This window comes from Strix aluco, chromosome 5 (assembly GCF_031877795.1).
Source record: "Strix aluco isolate bStrAlu1 chromosome 5, bStrAlu1.hap1, whole genome shotgun sequence".
In the NCBI taxonomy this organism is placed as follows: domain Eukaryota; kingdom Metazoa; phylum Chordata; class Aves; order Strigiformes; family Strigidae; genus Strix; species Strix aluco.
The window spans coordinates 45386966-45408816 of record NC_133935.1 but is presented as its reverse complement, the minus strand read 5'-3'; the positions used below and the strand labels follow the sequence as shown (position 1 = coordinate 45408816).

Below are 21851 nucleotides of genomic sequence, written 5' to 3'. Positions count from 1 at the left end.
TAAGCCAGACTTAGTGGTCTTCTGATAGTAAGAACTTTATAATAATTCAGCAAATGATGGATCAGTTGATTTAGTAGAAACCAAGGGCAGCTATGTTAGAAAGATACTTATAAAGGCAGTAAAAGAAGGGATGCCCAGTAGCAAAGAGCTGAAGCTTTTGGTTTGACGTATTTCACTGTAACTAATTTTTCCTCTGTGGGGTTTTTTTTTTTTTTTGCATGTTGTATTACTAGATGGCTCTGTTCTTGATCTTTTATTTCTGCTGGTGTAGCTTGTTTGCTTTCTTCTCTTGGGAAGTTTCTGATGTACTGAAGTTTTATTTAGCTCTTGTAGCCTTCTTTGATGCATTTCCTTCAACATTCTATTAGATACTGAAACCTTTCTGATCTTAAACAGCTCTTGTCCCGTCTACTTTCACTACAGATTACTCCAAAAATAGTCCAGTGTTGTTATACTTGTAGTAATGCTACCTTATTTTTGTAGTCAGAAGTTAGCATTTTTCAGGTTTCATTTTTCCTATTACAGTAATTAAAAATGACTAGTATATTCTCGGTTGCCAATATCCAGTTTAGTCATCATTACATTAGTCATTACGATTTATCACCTAAAGACGCATGGTACTAAGAGACTTCTACCTTGTAATATATATTTTGGATGTAGAGCGTTATGTATCATAGCATACATCTAGTTGCAAGCCCAGTTCTGCTCTGCTTCTGAGAGATGGGTGTTCCCTGAGGATTTTTTTGTAGCTCTAGATCATCTCCAGCCAAGACACAGTTTGGAGAGAAATTTTCACAGAACGGGACTTCTGACTCGACTATGCCTATATGTTCCTGTTCTTCAGCTGATAAGCAGGCTTCTTTGAATTGTGTGGAGTTCAGTGTTAATTAAACCAGCCTCTAGACTGCTTTAATTTTCAGAATGGATTTGTTGTGGCCAATGCACTGTGTGTAAATGTGATTTTTTTTTCACCCCTTTTCCTCTGCTTGTGCTGGACTAGGTTGGAAGATTTAGTCTCTAATTTAGGGATGCCAGAATTTTGAGCATCTGTTTTGAAGTGACCATTTGGAAAGGTTTTGAAAGGGCCATTTTCAGTATTGTGAACTGGCCAACGTGGTTGGAATATTTTGAGCCAATTTCTGAACTTTCAGTGTAACTCCATGAAACACAGATTGTTAAGTACAATGGTACTACTGAGTGAATATAAAGAGAAATTAAGCCAGCTATTATGGTGCTCAGAAAACATCTGCTAAAGAAAGTCAACAATAAAGATAAAACAACTGAGTTCTCTTTTCAGTTGTTGACCCAACTATTAAAAAGCTATCAGTGACCTGTCCATTAGTAGCCAATTTATGAGCCTTTCAGAAAACAGTTTTCTGAAGCTTTAGTAATAACTTTCAGACAGCTTTCTAATCTCCCTTTACTTATTTTTTTTTTTCCTGCAAATATTATGTTATAAAGTCTGTCTGACATTTGATGGCCTGGCTGGAGTGCAGGAGCACATCACATGGATTTTGTCCCCGTGACTAAATTTCAGCAGGCAGAACTAAGTGGAATGTAAACCTCATAGGTCTGTCTCTTCAGTTTGCATCTGTCATCATCAAAGGGCAGGTTGAATGCCAACAGACAATATGGAAGAAGGCATAATAAATGGGTTACAGCATTGTCAGTGATGGATCTGCAGATTTTGATGCAGAGAGTGGCAGTGTCTCTCTCGGTAGTTCACAACAGTCTGGAATACAGTTGTGTTTCCCTTAAATAAAGTGTAACAAAATACAGGTATTCTGAGATTTGTTTAGTTAAAAAAAACTGACCCCACCTTACAAGTGTGAGATTTATAAATTTTCTAATATTAAGTATTAGAAATATAGCACGATGATGAATTTATAAAAAAGAAAGCAGCTGTAATCAAAGATGATGAATAGGCACTGAGTGTGTTAGTTCATTTGTTTTTCATGGTTTATGAGAAAACTGCAGAGATAGTTTGAGTCATCCAATCCTTCATTTTAGTAATTTTACCTTTTTTTTTAGTAGCCTTAGTCTTACCATTAGAACATTCATCCTGGAAGCTAAAACCATAGGAGGTAAGGCTGACTAGGCGATGATCAGATTAGTTGGCTCATGTATTCAGGAAATAAACTGCAATTGTCCAATAAGATCATTAAATGAGGTAGCATAAGGGAGTTTGGTGGCAAAGCAGGGGAAGGCTAGGTTGAGATGAAACCAAGGACATGAACTTGTTGAAACAGAAGAATTACGTCTATGTGCATATTTGTTCATTTAGCTACTACTTTATAGATTTGGAAACCTGTTTTGAGACTTGCGACTGAAGTTTCTCGGGTTATACTTTTTTTGCTAAACTTTGGGTTTGAGGAAAGAGGAGGAAGGCAGCATGATATCAGATTGGTGGACTACTTATATAGGTGGATTTATTGTTGCTTGACGTGATTTAATGTAGTAATACTGAGATACCAAAAATAATGACATTGTCTTGATCCAAAGCCCACTGAGATCAACAGGGGAAAAAATCACAATTATAAGCTTTTGGTCAGGCCCAAAAAAGGTCCCTTGTAAGCTTGAAACCCAGATATTTTTCCACTGACCTAGTGCTAATAGATCTGTCATTACAATATCTCAGCTCCAATTACAGGGGTTGTTGGAAGTATTAATGCTGTGTTTCTACTGGTGTGTTATTATTTTATGTCAGTTGTGGTGTAATCCCCATCCTCATGCATCATCTAGTAAACTGTGGTGATCTATGTGATGTGGGTTAATTGAAGGGGGAGGAAGTGCTGCGAATCAGTGGTAATAGGCATTAGTAGATTATAATGTTTTATTGCCTCCTCATTACACAAGCTTTGAAATCTGAGGAAGACTTCCTTCCAAATACGGGGGGGGCTGGGAAAGAGGATCTGCATTTCATATCAGCTGCTGTACCAAGCTACCCTCAGGCTAGCGTATTTGCTCTTCCATTTTTTGCATGTGTTCGATATCTCTCTGTCTTCAAATATGGTTAATTTCTTTTTGTGTTGTAGCACTAATAATTTTTGCCTTCTGGAATAGTTTGAATGCCAGGTGTAAAGAGGCAAAACCTCTTGGTTTTTGGGATTCTGGAAGAAAGGACATAATGTAAAAGAATTAGGATGAATCATTTTTAGAGACTGATGTGTATCTTAATAACCCTTTGCTCTAATTGGCATTTTGATTAAAGATGACATTTTAATTGATTATTTTACCAATTTAACTTGGTTATTAGCATCAGCTACTCCTTTCATTACTGATAATTCATCTATACAATCTCCATAGCCATACTAGATGTTATCAAATAGTATTTTGCTGTTCTGAAGAGTCTGAAATCCTTTTCTGTTGTTCCTCCAATGCACTTCCTGGTGCTTATGCTAAAGTCTGCAGTGTTTACCATTTAAAAAAGTAGACAGGGTATCATAATATCACAGATGAACAAGAAAAAAAGTCTTAAGAGCAAATAACTATAAATTAATTATTATTGTTGGTACGTTAAGCCTTTTAAATGCAAACCAACTGTGCAATATAACTTACAGTCTGCCTGCCAGGTATTGTTTGGCTATGCGTCTTTCAGACATTTGAAATACAGTCTTACAATTTTTTCCTTCATTCTTCTTAATCCATCCTGGTTTTGTATGTGATCTTATTTTCTTCTTTTGAATTTTACGTGAAGGAAAATAGAAAATGTACTGCTAAATCTGAGGTGTAGTAATAGGTTACCCTTCTGGAAAGTAGGAGAGTGCCAAATATTCATGGGGAACAAAGAAAACATAAGTACTGTATACAACCTTAAAAAAACCCAACCCACCAAAAAAAACCAAGCGTGGGGCAAAGCTATATGCTTACTAGTGTTTAATGAAACTGAGATTTTTGTTTCCTCTTTGAAAAAAGAGCTTTGGGTTCATTCGGAAAGCTAGAATCTTCAAAGAAGCCCACGGGAGCCCAGCTGCGGCCTTGAATGGGCCTTTGAAAATCCAGGCTTAAGAAGACTTACCCTCAGCAGCTTTAGGTTCTCCATCACTATATTTTGCTCTTCAGGAAGCTGTCACGTTGTGCCACAGAGGATAGAAGTGTGGGTGAAATGATTGTCTCTATCCTTGAAATGCTTCATAGGAGCCTTTTGAGAGCTAATTAATATTAACCACTTGAAAAATTGCCTGATGAAAGGCATGATATAAACAGAATATATAAGAAAAGTTATTTGTCATGAAAACAGTGAGCTATTTTTAAGTACTTGTGCAAGAGAGTTTAGGGCTCCTCTGAGGTCCCAGATTGACAGCATTGCCTGATCCGTTACCCACAGAACATATGCACCGTGGGCAGCAGTACTGCAAGTTATCCTGCTGGTGCTTCTGCCCTGTCCTAGATGGCTTGCCTCCAGCTTCCAGCTCACCTCTTGGCCCTGCTGAAAGTGCCAGTTAATACCTGCTTTTGTGATGGTAGCTTTTTAAAATCTGGATGGTTGCCTGCTGTGAACAGGATGGAGACTATCTTTCTCCATTTCATTTTTCATTCTGTACTAATGAAGAACATGATGTTAAATGGTTTATCCAGCTCAACAACAATTTTTATGTAAAGGAAAGAAAGAGATCACAAATCAAGGTGATGAAATGTGAATCTCATGGTCACCACCATTAATTCTTTCACCATTTCATGTGGAGAGAGAAAATTGTGTTTTCATAAGTGCAAATGGCTGCTAAGGTGTTTCTTAGCCTGATTATAAAAACTGGAACAGAAAATGGTTTGCTTATAATACGTTGGCATTGTTTTGATTATGTTTTTTTCTTGAAAATATTACACAGAAAAAAGTCATTGTAGGTACTTAATGAAAACAATTTTAGATCATAAATGATAATATGGGTCTCTGAATTATGACTATGTTATGCTACTAACATCTGTGGTAAACTGCACAGATAAGCTATCTTTGTTACTATTATTTTTATGAGGCAGTCATGAAAATGGGCTGTGTTTATTTGTTTCAAGTCATTTAATTAAGGGGTAAGAAGAAAAAAGGATGAGGGAGAGAAGGTATTACACTTTTCTTTGCTCTTACAAATGAATTAGCATGTTCAGGGTAAACAAGTACATTCATAATGCAGAGACCCTAGAAGTTTAACCAAGTTTTTTAAATTGCTTTAAACATGACTTTTGTTTTTGTTTTGCTTTGGGTTTTTGGTGGTTTTTTTGTTTTTTTGTTGTTTGGGGTTTTTTTACACCTGTGAATAACAGTTGCTTTTATGGCTCGTGAGGAGAGAGCCTGATATTGCTCTCAGTGATGTTTGCTTCATGTATTTTCATGTATTAGCTCAGATAAAGTAAAAGTAGAAAATAACTGTTCCAGCCAAGGTATTGATGTTTTGCTTGGGTATCCAGCACTGCACTGGAGTGCTAATAGCATCTTATGCAGTATAGCTAAACCTTGAGTGAATTAATGCCTATCTTATAACAATAAGAATCAGTTCCTTCAGGCTGCAAATACTACACTACAGTTTGAACTTATTGCCAGTACTGAGAAGTTATTCATAGAAATATCTAGCTGAGGTGTTGGGACTGTTTTTTTTTTTTTCCTGAATATTTGTTTACTGTATAGAGGAATACGTTTTATTGCTTACCTGTCCCTTTTTCAAGCTCTTATAGAGCACAGAGCCTTTTGCTTGCTTTCAGTTACATTGACTGACCAGGTCATGAATTTTCATGATGATTCTTGTGCAAAAGACTGTGTTCTGCTTCCTATTATCTAGGAATGTTGTGTGAGCAAATGCATACATAGTTGTTGAGTTAAGCTGTTTTGCTTTCTGCTCTTGTTTTGGAGAAAGTTTATACAAATGCTTCTGTAACCCCTGATATTTCACAACTTTCCCTTTTATTTCTGTGCTCAAGGGTTCAATAGTAGAGATCCACCTTCAATCGGAGGATGTCTGTGCAAAACAGTCTTGCAGCCAATCAATGCCACTACTAATCTGGCAGGATAAAGCCGTGTATTCCCTCCCACTCCAGAGGGGTGCTGCGTTTGCTGCCTGTGCAACTCCCCACCACCTGCCAAGAAAAGACCAGACTTGGCTTTGTGATACAGTGGTACAGGGAATTAGGCAGTGGGCTGCCAGGCAAGTAAAGGCAAACATGCTCAAATTAAACAGAGGTGTTCTCAATCCATGTTGCCGAGAAATATGAGAGCGGTCTCTTTGTGTGAACTAGCTTGGTAGGCTGCATGGTAATACTTGTCTCTGATGACAGCAGGCATCTAACATGCCGTAGGTTTAACTCTCTCAGGCAGCACGCTTTCCGCCTGGTATTGGTTTCTGGGAAGGATGAGCTGTCACCACTCTTGATGTGTGTAGAGAACAGAGGTCTCCTGAGATAAGGTTGTTCATTATGCTTCCTGAAGAACCATTAAATTTCTATCAGTGCAATGTGATCCACTCCTTGGGTAGAGACATTGTTTTCTGAGCCTTTTCTTCTATCCTAACCTCCACTTCAGTGATTTTTAAAAAAATTATTATTTTTCAAAATCTACAAACAGCAAGAATGTAGAAATACGTAAGTAGTAATGATGCAGTATTTTCATGCAGAATCTCACAGTGACAAGATGAAAAATTATGCATTTTTACTGCATTATCTGGTATGTATAAGCCTTTATTAAATGAGACATCATTCATATCATGCTGCTTTGTATAAATTTGCTGAATTTTGGATGCAATGCTCTATTTGTAAAAACATCAATATTGTGCCAGTATTTCACGGTTGTTGTTAGTATTATATGGTAATAACTGTAACAATCTTTATTTTGACTGAGCTTGTTTAGGCTGCATAAAAGTTTTTTTTTAGTTATGGAAAACCAATTGAAGTAAATATAAACACTGAGTTATTAGATCTATTTGTGATCTGTGTGCATCCTATGTAATACCAGTTATTGAATTTGTAAATTGAGTTTGTAAAAAAACATTTGGAGTATTTTTGTGAATGACAATAATATTCTTTATATATTTGCTATATTTCTAAATGCAGTAATGTGTTCTGAATTACCCTTTTACTCTGAAATGTTACTGGTTGTTGAAAATTAACAGGACTGGGACATCTTTTAAAGGTGAAACTTCTGCTATTTTCTGACATTAATTGCAGAAAGTGCTTCAGGTAGATATTGTTTCTTTGATAGAGGATATAGTACATTTTACAGAACTGTTTCAATCTTTTTGCCAGTCTGAGCATCTGGTGAACAAATTAATTAAATTTGTGTCTATAATTTCAACAACTAGATTTTCTTAAAATACATACTTATCCCAGCTGCGAAATCTGTCTGAGTTATTTCACACGTGCTTTGTGATTAACAGTAATGCTAATGGTAAATTCAGATTATTATGCAGATGAGATGCAGATATTATCCAGCTAAACACTGTTCACAGTCCTTAATAGACTCTATCCGTGTGTGTTTGATCACATGAAGTAATTGTGCTTATTTTGTCCATGTGGATGATCTCTGACCTTCACATTTGTTTATCTTTCGAATGATACATGTTCTGTGTGGTGATTACCAATTGCGTCTGGGAGACTGACAATGTTTAGATGTAAATACAGCAGTGCAAGCAGTGCACGTTTGTGGTTTAATCCAGCAGTGTGTTTGTGACGTGAGTCACGTTTTAATAATTGGGAGGGCAAATTACATGACAGCTGTCTCGACAGAAAATAAGAATTGTTTGCATTGTTAATTAACATTTCTTTTTTGCTTTAATTACTCCGTGTTTCAAACATACTTAGTTATTTTTTTGGCACCTTTTGAAGGGCTGGAACACATGTTTGTTTAAAAAGAGGAACATACCCTCTGGTAAGATTTCAAACTGGGTGAGTTGTAGATCGGTGTTACATGTGTAACCATTGTGGTACCAAGAGGGAAGGGACATTTTGCAGTATGGTTCTCTGAGTTATTGAACTCCTTGAGGAAAGGCTGTTAAGGGTAATATGTGTTGCTCTGTACATGATGGTGCTTATATTTCTTTATAGGCTTAGGGCTAAACTCTAGTGATTTGTTAATTTGAAACTTCTATAATGGCAATGCAAGGTCAAGCTCTTCATGGTACTTTTAAGGGAGGATTAAAACATTATTCCTAGAAAACTGAACATTAGCAAAGCCAATGGGTAGTCTGAAATAGCCAGACTATAGACTGTGTAAATTTATTTCTTGAAATCCAAAATGATGCCCAGGTCTTAATCACACTTGTGTTGTCTAGACTTTATGGGCAAGCTAAAGTTACCATCAGTGATATGGAGGTCTTCTGCTACTCCTTTTCATGGGGTGAATTTCACCCTAAAGTAATCTCTGAAGTAAATGAAAATAGCTGCACTACTGAGGCAAGAAACAGGGTCCTTTTTACAGTTGTTCTAGCTTTTAAGAACAGCCTAAAAAATTCACGTCTCAAGTTTGGCCATATCCTTTCCAGGGATAAAAAGTAGGAAGAGTAATATTTTGTAGGTTATAGATCCTATAATTAACTTGGATGAAGGTAACAACAATTGGCAATTCACTGTTACAGCTTCACTTTCAGGATCTGAGGAAAATATGTGCTTCTATATATTTGCATGATGTTAAAAAGTGCTTAGAAATGAGGAACAAAATAAAAAGTGTTACAGACAATGTTAATGTAATTTATGCAGTAAATAGTAGAAGATATTGCAAATGGCATTATAAAACATATTGCAAACAGAGCCTTTGATTCAAATGTCTCTGATTTCACTGTGTGACAAAGAATCCCAGAACCTCTAAATATAAGCACAGGATATGGGTGAGGAGAGAACTTGTAGCTAGGTCAGGGATCCATTACTGAGATACAAGGAGTGGTATCTACATGGGTAGAAGTCATAGGATTGTCACAGTTGTTACTGCTATTTTTCAGGGCAGGTAACTTGTATGATGCAGAAAGGAGAAGATCTTCAAAGTGTTATGTTACAGAAATAGGACAAGCTATGTCTACCAAGAAAAGACTGTCAAAAAAAAAAAATATTCTGCACATTAAGAGGCAAAACAACTCTTGGAACTGTTTCCAAGGTTTAAAAGAAAATAGCCTATTTGTTGCCTTCACAATGTTTATAATTGATTTGAGTAGCTATACAGTACATTTTCTTTAACATAAATAAATAAAAAACAGGATAGACTTTGGAGTACTTAAGAGGTGTATTTGTGCCTTTCATAACAAAAAGGAATCAGATAAGTTTTTGTGAGACTCTTGAAAAACTGTTTGCCAAGTCAGAATTCAACTTTTGAGGAAGAAGAGGAATAGGCCTCAGTGAAAGGATTGTGGTAGGCAACTTCTCTGTGAAAGGAGCAGATCCATAGCTCCCCTAGAATAGCTCATTTACTGGAGCAACCAAAATTTTCATCTGTGACCAAGCAGTAAAGATCAGATGTTCCTGCAGTAAGACACTACTCTCCACTTGAATGAAGAGATGCTAATGGCTGGTAGATTACTTGTATGGAATTATTTCAGTAGGACTTGATCAGATGTATTAGTGTGTTTAAGCTTTTTTTTTTTTTTTTTTAATGACTTCCTAACATTTGTTTTAATGTATCAACCTCATGTATTCCGTCCCTTAAGATGTGTCATCTGAAGGAAGAGATTCTTCTCACTTGATTTCGTACATCAGTCATCAAAGATCTGTGCCTTACATAGTCACCATGTTCTCCTTCTGCAGTTAGTGGGAAGAGGTAGGGATTCTTAGGTCATGACTCATCTAAGTGATTTTGAATGAGAGGAATCCCATGCTAAAAATGCCTATTTATTTCTCCAAACTACAGAGAGACCACTGGTCCATTAGCTCAGAGTTGTGCATCTGTGTTTGTTCAGATCAATCCCACCCAAGACAGTCTCACAGATACCGGGTTCTTCGTTCTTCCTGGAGATGCAAATCTGTTTACAAGTGGAGTGTGACATTGTACTTTGAGAACCATACTGTCTTGACATGTATTTTAGGACATTCAGGAGTGGACATATTCTATTCTAAGTAGACATAGAGCCATATACTCCCCATAGCGACAAGGAGCTAATGTGTGGTTGGTAATCATATGTCAGACAGCTATATAAAATGTTTAGGATTTTTTCCTATGTTACCTCAAACCATTTGTAGTTCTACATTTTCAGTAAAGCTTAGGACTGTCTAGATATTCCTGTGTTTCTAGTAACATTATTTTTAGTTAAAACTCTTTTAATGTAGCCTTTGAATGGACTTTCAGCTTTGAGATTCTTGGGAACAGTTGACAAAGTGGTTTGACATCTTGAAATGCAGTTGCATATTTGATATTCTCAAGGTCTATTTGAGTTTTACTTGAACGGATTGAGAACTAGATAAGCCAAACTTGAGCCAAAATAAATTTTCTTAGAGACTCATGTTAACAGAAGAATCCTTTGAATGTGTATAGACTGTGAGGATGCAATCAGTATGTAAAAATATATGGAGCAAGCAATTGCCTGTGTTGGCAAATATTGATGCAGAATGCTTGAAGAATGTAAAATTCAGCTTAAAATTTAACTTGATATACCTAGCCTTTAAGAAACTTCTCAGAGCATTCAGATCTATTGAGCTGTTTAATATTCTCCTGTGAGAAATACTGTAAACTGTGTCACTTGGGAATTTAATGCCACAATAAAGCATTAGAAAATACACTGTAGTAATTTATCCTGCACTGGCAGATCAGGAACATAACTTACCTAGAAGGTCTTTCCCAGCTCAAATATAAACAAGTTTGTGATCCTGTGATTGTGAAGATGAATAAACTTCCAGCATTAAAGGTCGTCTTTTTAGTTTATGGTTAAGATGCACCAGCTACTGCTGCTTTTTGTCTTCAAATATTTGAATATTTTTCGTCACTTGAATCTGTTTCTATAAAAAATATTTGTAATCCCTCTTTTTTCCTTTTTTTTTGTGTGTGGGTTTTTTTTTTTTTTTTTTTTTGTTCTTCCTCTGCGCTGCAGTCTCTAGGAGCTGTTTGTTTTTTCAACCACATATTTGAATCAATCTAATTAATTGCAAGAGACTAGTCCGGACATGAACAGAATACTGAGGCACCAGGCATAGTGGAGCATTGCTTGCAGTGTTTTAATCAGCACCCATATGTAACTTCTTGAGACAAGCATGGGGTTCACCTGAAAAGGCTGCCACCAAAAAAATATTGAAATAATTAATTGGCAATTTTTGAAGCACCTGTGAAATTGTCAGAGATATGTTCTGCAAAGATAGGTATGATTTTTTGCTCATATGTTTTAACCCCAGGCATAGGGTTAAAAACATTCTGTAAAAGCAGTTGGCTCTTTGATCCAATGGAGTTATTTAGCAAGTCATGGTAGACCAAGAGAGGATATGTGATTTAGTGGTATTTTTAAGATTTAAGGATTTAGATTTATCAAAGCGGGGAGTATATGTCCTCATTTCCAGTAAGGTAGGGGAAGTGGATTTAACTGTTTCATGTAAGAGTAACTGGTGAATCTTCAGTATGCTGTTTCTGTGTCTGAATATATGAATTGCTCAGAACAGCAATATATGTGAAACTAGTCTGTTCTCCTGTTTCTCTTACTCCTAGCCTATGAACCAGCGAGTACACACCTCCCCTTGGACAGCACTGATATTTGTGGAGTGGTAACAAAGTTTTAACATATGTGGGGTATTGAGAAATACCGAATGTATTAGTCTCCATGAATCTACCATGTATCTAGGTATTTCCCAAAGTACATTGATTTTTTTTTCTTCCTGGAAATTTTGTAAAGTGGGCAAAAAGATTTAGTGATTTATCTGGGATGTCTGGTGTCTTGGCAATCTGGTTGGAGCAATAGCTGTAGACAACTAAAAGTCCCAGAAGAATGGCCACTGCTCAGGCACAGATCAGCTGCATCTTTTTTTCAGCCTGCAAATCAAAACTTAAAAGTAGCAGGAAGGAAGGCTTAATAGCTCCCCAGGAAACAAAATTTGAAAGGTATGCAAGCTCTCTACTATGTTCGATTAGCCTTTCTCTTTCTCATAAGCCTCATAAATTTCTCTGTCCCATTAACGAAATGGTCTCTTTATGTAAGAAAACTATTTAAGACCCATATAGGTATACTTGTATTTTTTAATTAAATTGTGTTTTCTTGCCTACTCTTTCCATAGTTTACCTAGAATATGAGTATATGCTTTCTATCTTCCCCTTCATTTCCAACTCAGTACTGTCTCTTTTTTTTCTTATATCCCATCTGGATTGTTGGTGTGTTCTGCAGGTTCTTTCTTCTTTTTCAAGGTAGTTCTTTTGCTGTACATCCAGTGTTATAAATAATAATAAAAGATGGTAAACTATTTAACATGTACACAAATAAGGAATATTCATTCTTCCTATTGGTTCCCAGACATTATAAATGTAAAAAATCGCATCATACTGTTTTCATGAGGAGTCATCATATCTATTTCAACAGTATAGAGGAACATTCAAAACAACTTTGGACAACAATGAAGAAATATCTCACTGAAATTAGAGATGGAACTGAAATAGGTATGCAAGTTGTAATTTATCCAGTGCAGCACCTCTGCAGAAGTGCTGTTAGGCACGTTAAAATGCAGACATTTTATGTATCACTCAAAAGATTGCGTATGTAGCAGGACAGTGTTGGGTAAGATAATCAGTTTTCATTTAGGTCTGATGCTCAGTTATGTATGCTGGCACAGAATACTGTGCATGCAACAAAACTGTCATTCCTCACATCAAACCTTTAGGAGAAACTGTAGTAAAAGTCTGGACTGGACTATGTCTCAAAAATATACTTTGTATTCTTTTTCTTATGCTTTCTTTATCTGTGATGCTAAATGGCCAAAGAGTTGGATGATGGGAGAAGGCATTCCTGTCTGGTACTGGTTCCAAGTTTGAAATAAAATTGACACATAATAGCAGCTCTAAATTCTGAGCATAGCATTCAGCTTGTTTGATGGAGGTTGCTATGAAAGATAAAAAGGATTTGAGAAAGCCAAAAAGATTTGAGAAAGGCAAAAGGATTTGAGTTTCTCTGACAGTGATAGCAATGGTTTCTGAGAATATCAGGATCTAGAACAGTCTCCTTTATATATATATATATATAAAATATTTTAAAACTATCTTTAACTTTGCTTGATAAATCATTATGTGAACCAGTGTTCTTTTGTGCATTCAGTCTGATGAGGTAGATGTAATCAGCATCCTGCTTTGCACAATAGCATTGCAAGAATGTAAGTATTAGATTTCCCTTTATTTTTTTCTTTAATGTATACAGATCTGAAAATAAATGTTTTAATTTGTATTGGCCAGGAAAAATGCAAACAATTGTAATTCTATCCTCACTGATGTGATGACTCTAATGTAGTGTTCTGTGCTGAAGAGGAGTTTTGCCCTATGAAGAAATGCAGTGGATAGGATGACACTGCTTACAGAAATAATACAAAATGTTTCAGCCACACATGCATTTAACAAAAGTAGTGTCGTCTCTGGACTTGTCCTTATGTGGTTGCTTTTAATCTGAGTAAAGACCATTGCATTGATTAGAAAGAGCTGTACACAGTACAGCTTTTTGTATTGCTGTGAATCTGGACCAGTTTTACTGCTGTTTGGACCAGAATTAATTTTGTATCAGAAGAAATAATTCTGTAGGCAAACCTCAGTGCATAGAAATATTTTGTTGGCTTCATAGCTGTCTTCCCAGGCTGCTCTTATCTGGTGTAGGCAAGCCTTTCTATGGCACTTCTATCACATGTGTTTGCAGAGAACAGATATTGGCTTCTCATTCTGAATGCTGGCTAAAAGCAGTGTTCTTTGGCATTGCTCTCACATCCTTCAACAGTCAACATCATCATCTTTTTCTGATAACTCTTTGTGTGCCTGATCATTGTGTTTGCGGTTAGATCCATACAGAGATCCTAAATGCTTTCTCCCTGTGGGAGAAAACTACAAAGAAAGCTAAAAAGATTTCATGAGTAGAGGTAAGCTTTTTTGAGGCAATTGTGAAGCTATTGCTATGAGTAAGTTATTAGAGCCATACTGGGGTGCCACATCACCTAGAGGTTTCATAGGAGCATATCAAGGATGGAAGTTACATCTCTGGTATCCCTGAACTGCATGTCTTCAATGTGGAGCTGAATAACTTTGCAAAACTTTGTAAAATGTTAGTGGTGAGCCTCACTTTTATTGCAATAGTCTGAAGAATCAACCCCAAGGACAGTGAGGCAGAGGACACCTTGCACAAGAATGTGACCCACTGCTCATCTCAAGGGAGTCATGGGGCCTTGACACTCTCCCACCTCTTCCCTCAGCTGTCCTGCCATCCCTGGCAACACTGATGGGCAGGAACTAAGGTTGGTTTGTATCTTGCATTTGCTTTAGCTGTATACTGAGACTCACAGTTGACACTTGCTTTTGGTCCTGGCATAGACACTACCATGTTTGTAAGAGGTGAACAGGTATTGTATTCAATTTCTGCTCCCTCCCAGTCCCCAAATTCTGCATCACCATTATAACTACATGTAAAGTAGAAGCTCCATTTTGATAATGAAGTGTTAACACTAAAAACCAGTATGCTCTCCCTCTAAAATTTGTATTGCTTTTCCTATCGGCATACCTAGAAAACAATTTCTGTATCAATATTTGCAGAAATGCTTTAATAAACACATAACTCTTGAAACCCTATCAGTGCAGCTGATAACACCCAGGTTGCAGCTCAGTAGACTTATCCTATACCCAAACAAGAAAAATTGAAAAGCACTAACTATAATCACAGTTTCATACCTGCACCTGCCACAAACTCACTGCAAAGTCATTTTAATGGTGTGGTAAAAGTTGAGAAATGTTCATGTGGGCACAATAAAAATCTAGAAAAGAGAGTAATCTGGGGGGGCTCTAACATACCCCTCATACCAATCCTTGCCCACAATAACTACCAAAGAGCAGTGTGTTGGTGTGCAACCTCCTAGGTAGCCATCAGAATGCACCTTATAAAGTCATGGAGTTCTAATGTATCAGAAGGCCACTGGCAATGGGAGGAAACCCAGGAAAAAAACTCATTATCTAGATTTTTTTTCTAAGCTTGTAGAGCATTTTTTTCTTTGTAAAACCATGAAAACTGACCAAGACACAGTAATTGCTTATAACTCCCCCTCCCTGCCCCTGCTCCCCAGCCAGGTTGACTTGCAACATCCAGACTGAAGATATTTGTGTTAACTTCCACCAAATATTTAGTGAATGTGCCACTTAAAGGAAAATAATAATAATAATAAAAAAATGGAATAAGCCTTCAGAGAGCTTGAGGATGCTGATTGCTTCCTGAAAATCCTATCAATGTAAACTTTTCAAGAACTACCTGTTGTTGATTATAAGGGTAGTATAGAAGGATAGCTCTGGTCAATTCTCAGAATATAATCTGGGGTTGTTCCCCACTAGTATATGAGTAACCTGTAGCACATAGTGAAATAAACCAAAAAGTTCTTTCAAACACATTTCAGCTGAATTAAATCCACCTGAATTTAGGCAAGTAATAGAGGTACCTAAACCAGAAATTTAGTCACCCCAAATGCCTTCCATAGCACATCTCTAGAGGAAGAAGTCACTAACCCCCAGTCAGAAATGCTTCAGCAAAATATTTTCCTCCTTGTGTTGTTTAACAGGAAAGTCTAAGGGTGCTCCTAGCTTGAATAGCTTGCTTCCTTTAGGCCTGTGTTTGCAGTGCTAAATGCTTAATCTGCCAGACTATTTTATTATGAGTATCTGTAAATGATGAGGGATTATTAATGAATGACTGTTATGTGTCTGTTAAGGGAATAAAACTGTGAAAAAACTCGAATTCCTTTTGCCTTTTATATTTGTAGATGACCTAGTAAAATCTAGTTGGTGTTGGATCATTAGCATTTCTAGGACTCTTTGGATATATTATTCTGTGATTGTGTGTATGTTAAATATCAGTGTAAAATGGTGAATAATAAATTGGGTGCTACTGTAAAAAAAAAAAAAAGCCAGCCAAAAGCATTTAATTACAGCTGCTTACGTTGAAAAGGCTGAAGACCCTGGAACAATGTGCTGAATGGAACGAGCAAGAATTGCCACCCTGTGCTTTGCATGTTAAAAGTAATGAGGGCAGTCCAAACAAAATTATTTGCATTCTGTCCAAGTTTGGCTTGAAAACACCATGCAGTTCCACAGAATAGCTTAATTGCCTAGTATAGCATAATTGCCAGGCATGGGGAGTAATATAATTTACATGTCTGACCGTGTAATGAACCAGGGAAACTGTTGGTTTTTAACAGCTTGGTTTTGACTTATCTGAGCATTAGAACTGTTATAAGCGTAAATCCAGATGTTGATTGCTGCAGTGGTACCTCGTGTTTCATTTTCTTGCATCCTGGCATTATGGACTTGAGGATTTTGTGGATGTCCAAAACTGGCAAAAGGGGGAAATCACAGGTTGTGCCTGTGAGGCTGTGGGTAGGTGGGAATGGTCTGTGCCTGAGAGCGATGTCTGGCTCTGTCCTGCTGCACCTGAGCCTCTGTGGAAACCAGGTGAGAAAAGCTGTGTGTGCTTGGAGAGGTTATAGCATACTACTGAAGCTGATATGCTTCTTAACCCAATAATAATTCTAAGTTATTGAAGTTTTTAACAGTGCAGTTTCTTCTACTTTTTGCGCAGTTAACATGCATTACAGTCTCCTTATTTATTTCACTGACTTCCCTGGGATGCTGTAAATAAATAATAGAAAGATAGTCTCCGAGCATTTGAGTCTACTTTGGTGAGTGTATAATGCTTACCTGTGTTATTTGCAGGAGGTGCTGATTCTCAAAAGTTAGAATAGCCAACAAAATTGGTTATATGCTTAGGTGAGACATATCAGGCTAAAATTGTGTTTGGGAAACAAACTTCTGTCTGGGTATGTGTTCCCTCATGTAGCTTTGTGTGTAGTTGTTTATATTCCTATGATTTCACAAGGCAGATACCTCTTCTGTTTGCTTCTAGTTATTTTTGGAACAGACTTGTCTTTATTGCATGAGTATTCCTTTGTGATATTGTGTTCAAATGTACATGAAGATAAATATGGTTAAGAAATAGGTGCATCCCATTGTAGTGTTGAGAATAACTACAATTTTATTCTGTGTTGAAACACTCTTTGGTCTGAAGGAGAAACTGTGCATCATAGGGTAACATGCTGTCAGTGTTTCTTTGTGTCAATATTGAGCTCTTGATTTTGTCTCACTCTTGGGTTTGTTCCAGCCTTGTGGAATCACCCAACATGTGGTAACAGCTTAAGTCTTTCTGCTGTTTGTAACTGGATCACAAAAAGAAAGCTTTCTATTTTAGCAGTGAGACTAGACATCCTCGGGGGGGTGGGGTGGGGTGGGTTTGTTTGTTTTTAATTCAGTGTTACCAAAAAATGAGAACCCTTCATGGACCATAGCATGTTTTGCCTTGAAGTACTGGGTGAAAAATGCAAATGTGAGAATACTCAGAGAAATCCAAGATGCCATCAACAACCAAGCCAGAAAGTAAACAGTATGAGTTGTTTGGCATGACATGAGCCTAGTGACATCTTCTATTAAAAAGCACAAGTGGCTTCCATTGCAAATACAGAAGGTTAGTTCAGATCCTCCGAGAAATAGCTGTCAGACTTGACTCTCAGTTCACAGTCTTTGTTTCTCAACCTCAGGATAGGCACCTAGGGGGGCAAAAAAGATGCAAAACAACCCGCGGATGCCTAAATAGGGATTTATTTCTTTGGAAGTAAACTTCAGCCATCAGGTTTACTGGTTTTGGCATAAATATAAATCAGTAGAGTAACACTTGCACTTTCAGTCTGATAATGACAGTTTAAGCTGAAAGTAATATTGGTAATGACTCCACTGAATTTTGGATTTATTTATTTTGTTAAGTGAAAATAACCTTTTCAATGTTATTTTGTTAGAGACAGACTGCATGACCTAGCATGTACCATTCAATACGCTATCTAGACATATTTCTTATTCTATATACATTACTGAAGGCATGTTGTGAACATTATGCATTTAAAATGAATTGAAATGACATTCAAATTATTTTTATGTGGGCTTCATCTACTCAGTTAATTCAGTTTAAACACAAATGGCTTTCAATTACGCTGAAGGCATGAATATTCTATAATTTTATTGTCAAAAATGACAGAAGAGACATTAGCTCTTTCTCTTGGTGTTAGCAGAACTTTAACTTTCTGGCAAGCAAATCTCATTTATAGTGGTTTTGTTTTGTTTTGTTTCCCGCTGCCATTTGCAGCCTTCAAGAGAACTTTTGGGTGGGAGATGTTCTTTTTTTTTTAAGTTGTCATATTGGGTAGGACTTAGTATTCTGACTACAGGTTTTCCCTGTCTGATGCTGTCAGTGTTATACTGGCTATTATTTTTTGAAGGCACTGAGTAGGAATTATATGATGATGATGAAAAATTTTCATCAATGCTTCCTTTAATCAAACAGTCTTTGTTCTTCTCTTTCCTTTAACTTTTCCTTGATGTCTGTAGCTGGAATTCACTAGCTGTTCTCAATGAATACTCTGTGTGCCCACCTTGATGTAGAGGGGGATGAGTTTAATCATGCATAGGTTCATCCTGCCAAGTATTAAATCAAAACCAGTATTAGTTACTTAAAAAAAATTTAAAAAACCCTAAACCACCCAGACAAACAAACAAACCAACCCGCACACACCTGAGGAAGACTGATAATCAGTTACAAATAGTGACAGTAAACTGCAAATCCATCTTGACTTTTTTTTTTTTTCTCAACAGGTTCACAGTCAGGATGTAACCTTCTGTAAAATGGAAACCTGTGAAGAAAGATACAGATAGCAGTTGGAGTGAAAAGCAGTGGATGAATATTTCTCTTCTTAAGCATCAGCTTTCTAAAACGCTATGGTGATTTGGAAAATCCCAAGAGTGAACTGCAAAGTTTTTCTCAGCTCAATCAATGGGTTTCTTAGTCATTTCTCCAAGTCATTGATGTTCAGAGATGGTGTGTGATGGAAAAAACACCATGTCTCTGTGTTTGTAGCCCCTGTTTTTTGGATTAGTTTGCTGTATTGCTGAACCGATTTCATTTTGAAGGGCAAGGAGTGAATGTGATGGATTTATCTTCAGAGATGAACAAACATGGAAGGAATCCAGTAAGTCATAAACTAGAAGATCAAAAGAAGGTAAGATTATTTTTATTTATACTTAATTATATTTGAACCACTTGCAAACTCTCTGACGATTTTTAGTAAACTGGAAATCAATGTGCTTTTGAGGATGAAGTAGTCTTCTGTGCTCACACACTGCTGTTATAGGATTCAATTTCTTCATCATCTAGTAATTTGCTTTCTAATACTGCTTGATTGTCTGGTAATTTTGTGTCAAAAGCTCCCTGAATTTGTCTAGCAAATTGCTTGGCAAAACCTAAACTCACTATCAGTGCTGAGTTCATGGTGGAGACCTGCTGATCCGAAGTAAGTATCTGACAGTCTGAGGCTGTTTGAGATCTTTGTCTTTTACAGTGGATGTGTAGATAGAATCTTCCCATTGTATTCTACCAGCAGTTCTGTATAATTTGGTTTTCTCATAATTTGTTGTTGTTCAAGTTCTACCGTTCAGTACCCAAGGCAGTTTAAGCATGTAAATTTATGCTTCCACAATATGGGAAATCCTTTTGGAAATCCCACTTCTGCAACAGACTGTCCCAAAAGGCTCACCTTCCCAGTTCATCTCTTTTACTTACTCATACTATGGTCTGGAAACTTTTCTAATGCTTATTTCATAAACCTCAATTTCATTCTTTTATCTTTGGGCTTTTCTTCTATTTTCCCATGCTTTCTTGGTCTTTTGATATTATATTCATAGATTTTTCCTGAAAAAAGGGTTGTTTGGTTTGGTGGGGTTTTTTTTGTTTGTTTGTTTGTTTTTAAAATCTCCAGTTCATTAGAAGTTCAAAACCCTGTAATACGTTTTGTGCCTGGGCTCTAATGTAATGTCTGCACCGAATGGCAGCTAGCAGAGAGAGTGCATTCTGGTGTAGTGTTTTGTGGCTGTGGTGTGCTTTGTACTAGGCCTTAAAATGAGATTTACTGGCTTCTTTGAATTACTGCATAGGTTCAGTGGGGCTGTTAATGTCCAAATCATGTATTAGAGTGCAGGTTATGTACTTTGTTGTTACACAGGCTTATTATAATAAATTCTGCTGGATTGGGTCTTTCTTCAAATTTTGGTATGAAAGCTGCTGGTTGATTTTTTTAAATAATTTTGATCTTGTTTGGGAAAATTAGAAATTGGGGGAATTTAAGGGCAATGTAAATGAAGCAATTTTGACCTAGAAAATCAAACACTTGGTTTTAGTGCCTCTGAAATATGTATGTGTTAATCTAAGTCATTTGGTCACAGCCAATAATTCTTTAAAATGCAAGAATTGCAGGAAATATACCATGATAACATATGTGATGAAAATATTGAGAAAACATATTCAGCCTTTCAGTGGGTTTTTTGTAATGGAAAAGACACAGAGGTATGTGATAGGATATAACTGGTTTAGAGCATGGGACTTTCTCCAACTCCTCATAATTCCCACCCTTCTGTGACACAAAAGAAAAGCTGAGAAATGTTAGCATTAATCTCACCATCTGGTGAACTGTTTTCTGAACCATTATTATCTGATCTGGAATTGAGTATGCTCAAGTCCCTTCTTCCCCCAACCCCCCTTCTTATTTCAAAAGGATTTTTTTCCCTTCATGTCTAATACCTGCAGATTCACTTCTAGAGACTAACTCTGATTGCTTAGGAGGAGAAAGTTTGTTTCAAAGAGGATCTGTTGTACCTCAAGGTCAAATGTTTTCTTTGAGCCAGTCTGGATATTTTATCCAACTGTAGAACTATGCAACAACCATGGAAGGCTCTGTAGCTGCTAAAAGACTCTGCTCCTGTGGTGTGGTTGATGCTGAAGAAGTAAATGTGATAATAATAAACAGAAATCTGGTTAGTTTTCATTACATTCAGGGATCCTTATTAGTAATTTAGTATTATTGATATGCTAGTATTGAGTTCATTATAGAAGGCTAATATTTTAATAAAATAAGGCTTTAAAAGTGATGGGGAAACATAAGAAGTAGTAGTAATTTGGCTATCTCTTTATGCTGTATTGGTTGTAAAGCAAATTTTGAAATACGTTAGCTAGAAGTGAGTGAAATAAAAATGGACCGCTTCAGGAAATATTGGCTGACTCACTGGCTGACATGGATGCCTTGGTGGTGCTCTACCTGGATGAGACCAGGCAGAAGTCAAGCTGAATCTATTGCATAGCTCATGTTCTATAAATTAATGAAAAATACTGTCTTCTGGGAAGACTCAACTGTTGTGTTGCTGCAGAATATATTGTCACTGGACTGTTTTCTGGATGGGGAATTTGGGAAAGAAATCAGATGGAGAAAAAGCTCCATGATAACTAAGGATATAAAACTTCTCAGGTAGTTTTAAAAATGCAGACTGGGCATTGGTGTTTATCTTTTCTAATAATTTCATAGCTATACTATATACATGCTATATAGTTACTTTCCTATGATCTGGATTTGGGCCCAAACAACTATGTTTATATAACTTTCATGTTGTTAGTATATGACCTATCATGTCTGTAGGACACTCAGATATGCTCCTTATCAAATGCTATTACCTGCATTTTAAATAGGTGCATACTCCTTTTAAGGCTGCAGAACTATCAAGCTCCTTAGCCTTTCTGTAGCTGCAAGATGCAATGACAGTTTTATTGATTTCTGGAAATTGTGTGTGTTTGTGGGACAGACCGGTGTCTCTGGGCTGATACTCAGGTGTT

At 36.8% G+C, this 21851-nt stretch overlaps 1 protein-coding gene across 2 annotated transcripts in view; it reads left to right on the top strand.

Annotated features, from left to right (window-relative positions):
• NAV3 (neuron navigator 3) overlaps nucleotides 1–21851 on the top strand; it is a 562960-nt gene that overhangs the window by 127195 nt on the left and 413914 nt on the right. The window contains exon 2 of one of the 2 annotated variants that reach the window (XM_074827171.1): nucleotides 18791–19194. In XM_074827171.1, the coding sequence (XP_074683272.1) occupies nucleotides 19123–19194 (72 nt within the window). In that variant the 5' untranslated portion in view covers nucleotides 18791–19122. Of the gene's footprint in view, nucleotides 1–18780; nucleotides 19195–21851 lie in introns of those variants that run through there. The other variant, XM_074827169.1, reaches the window with a different exon arrangement.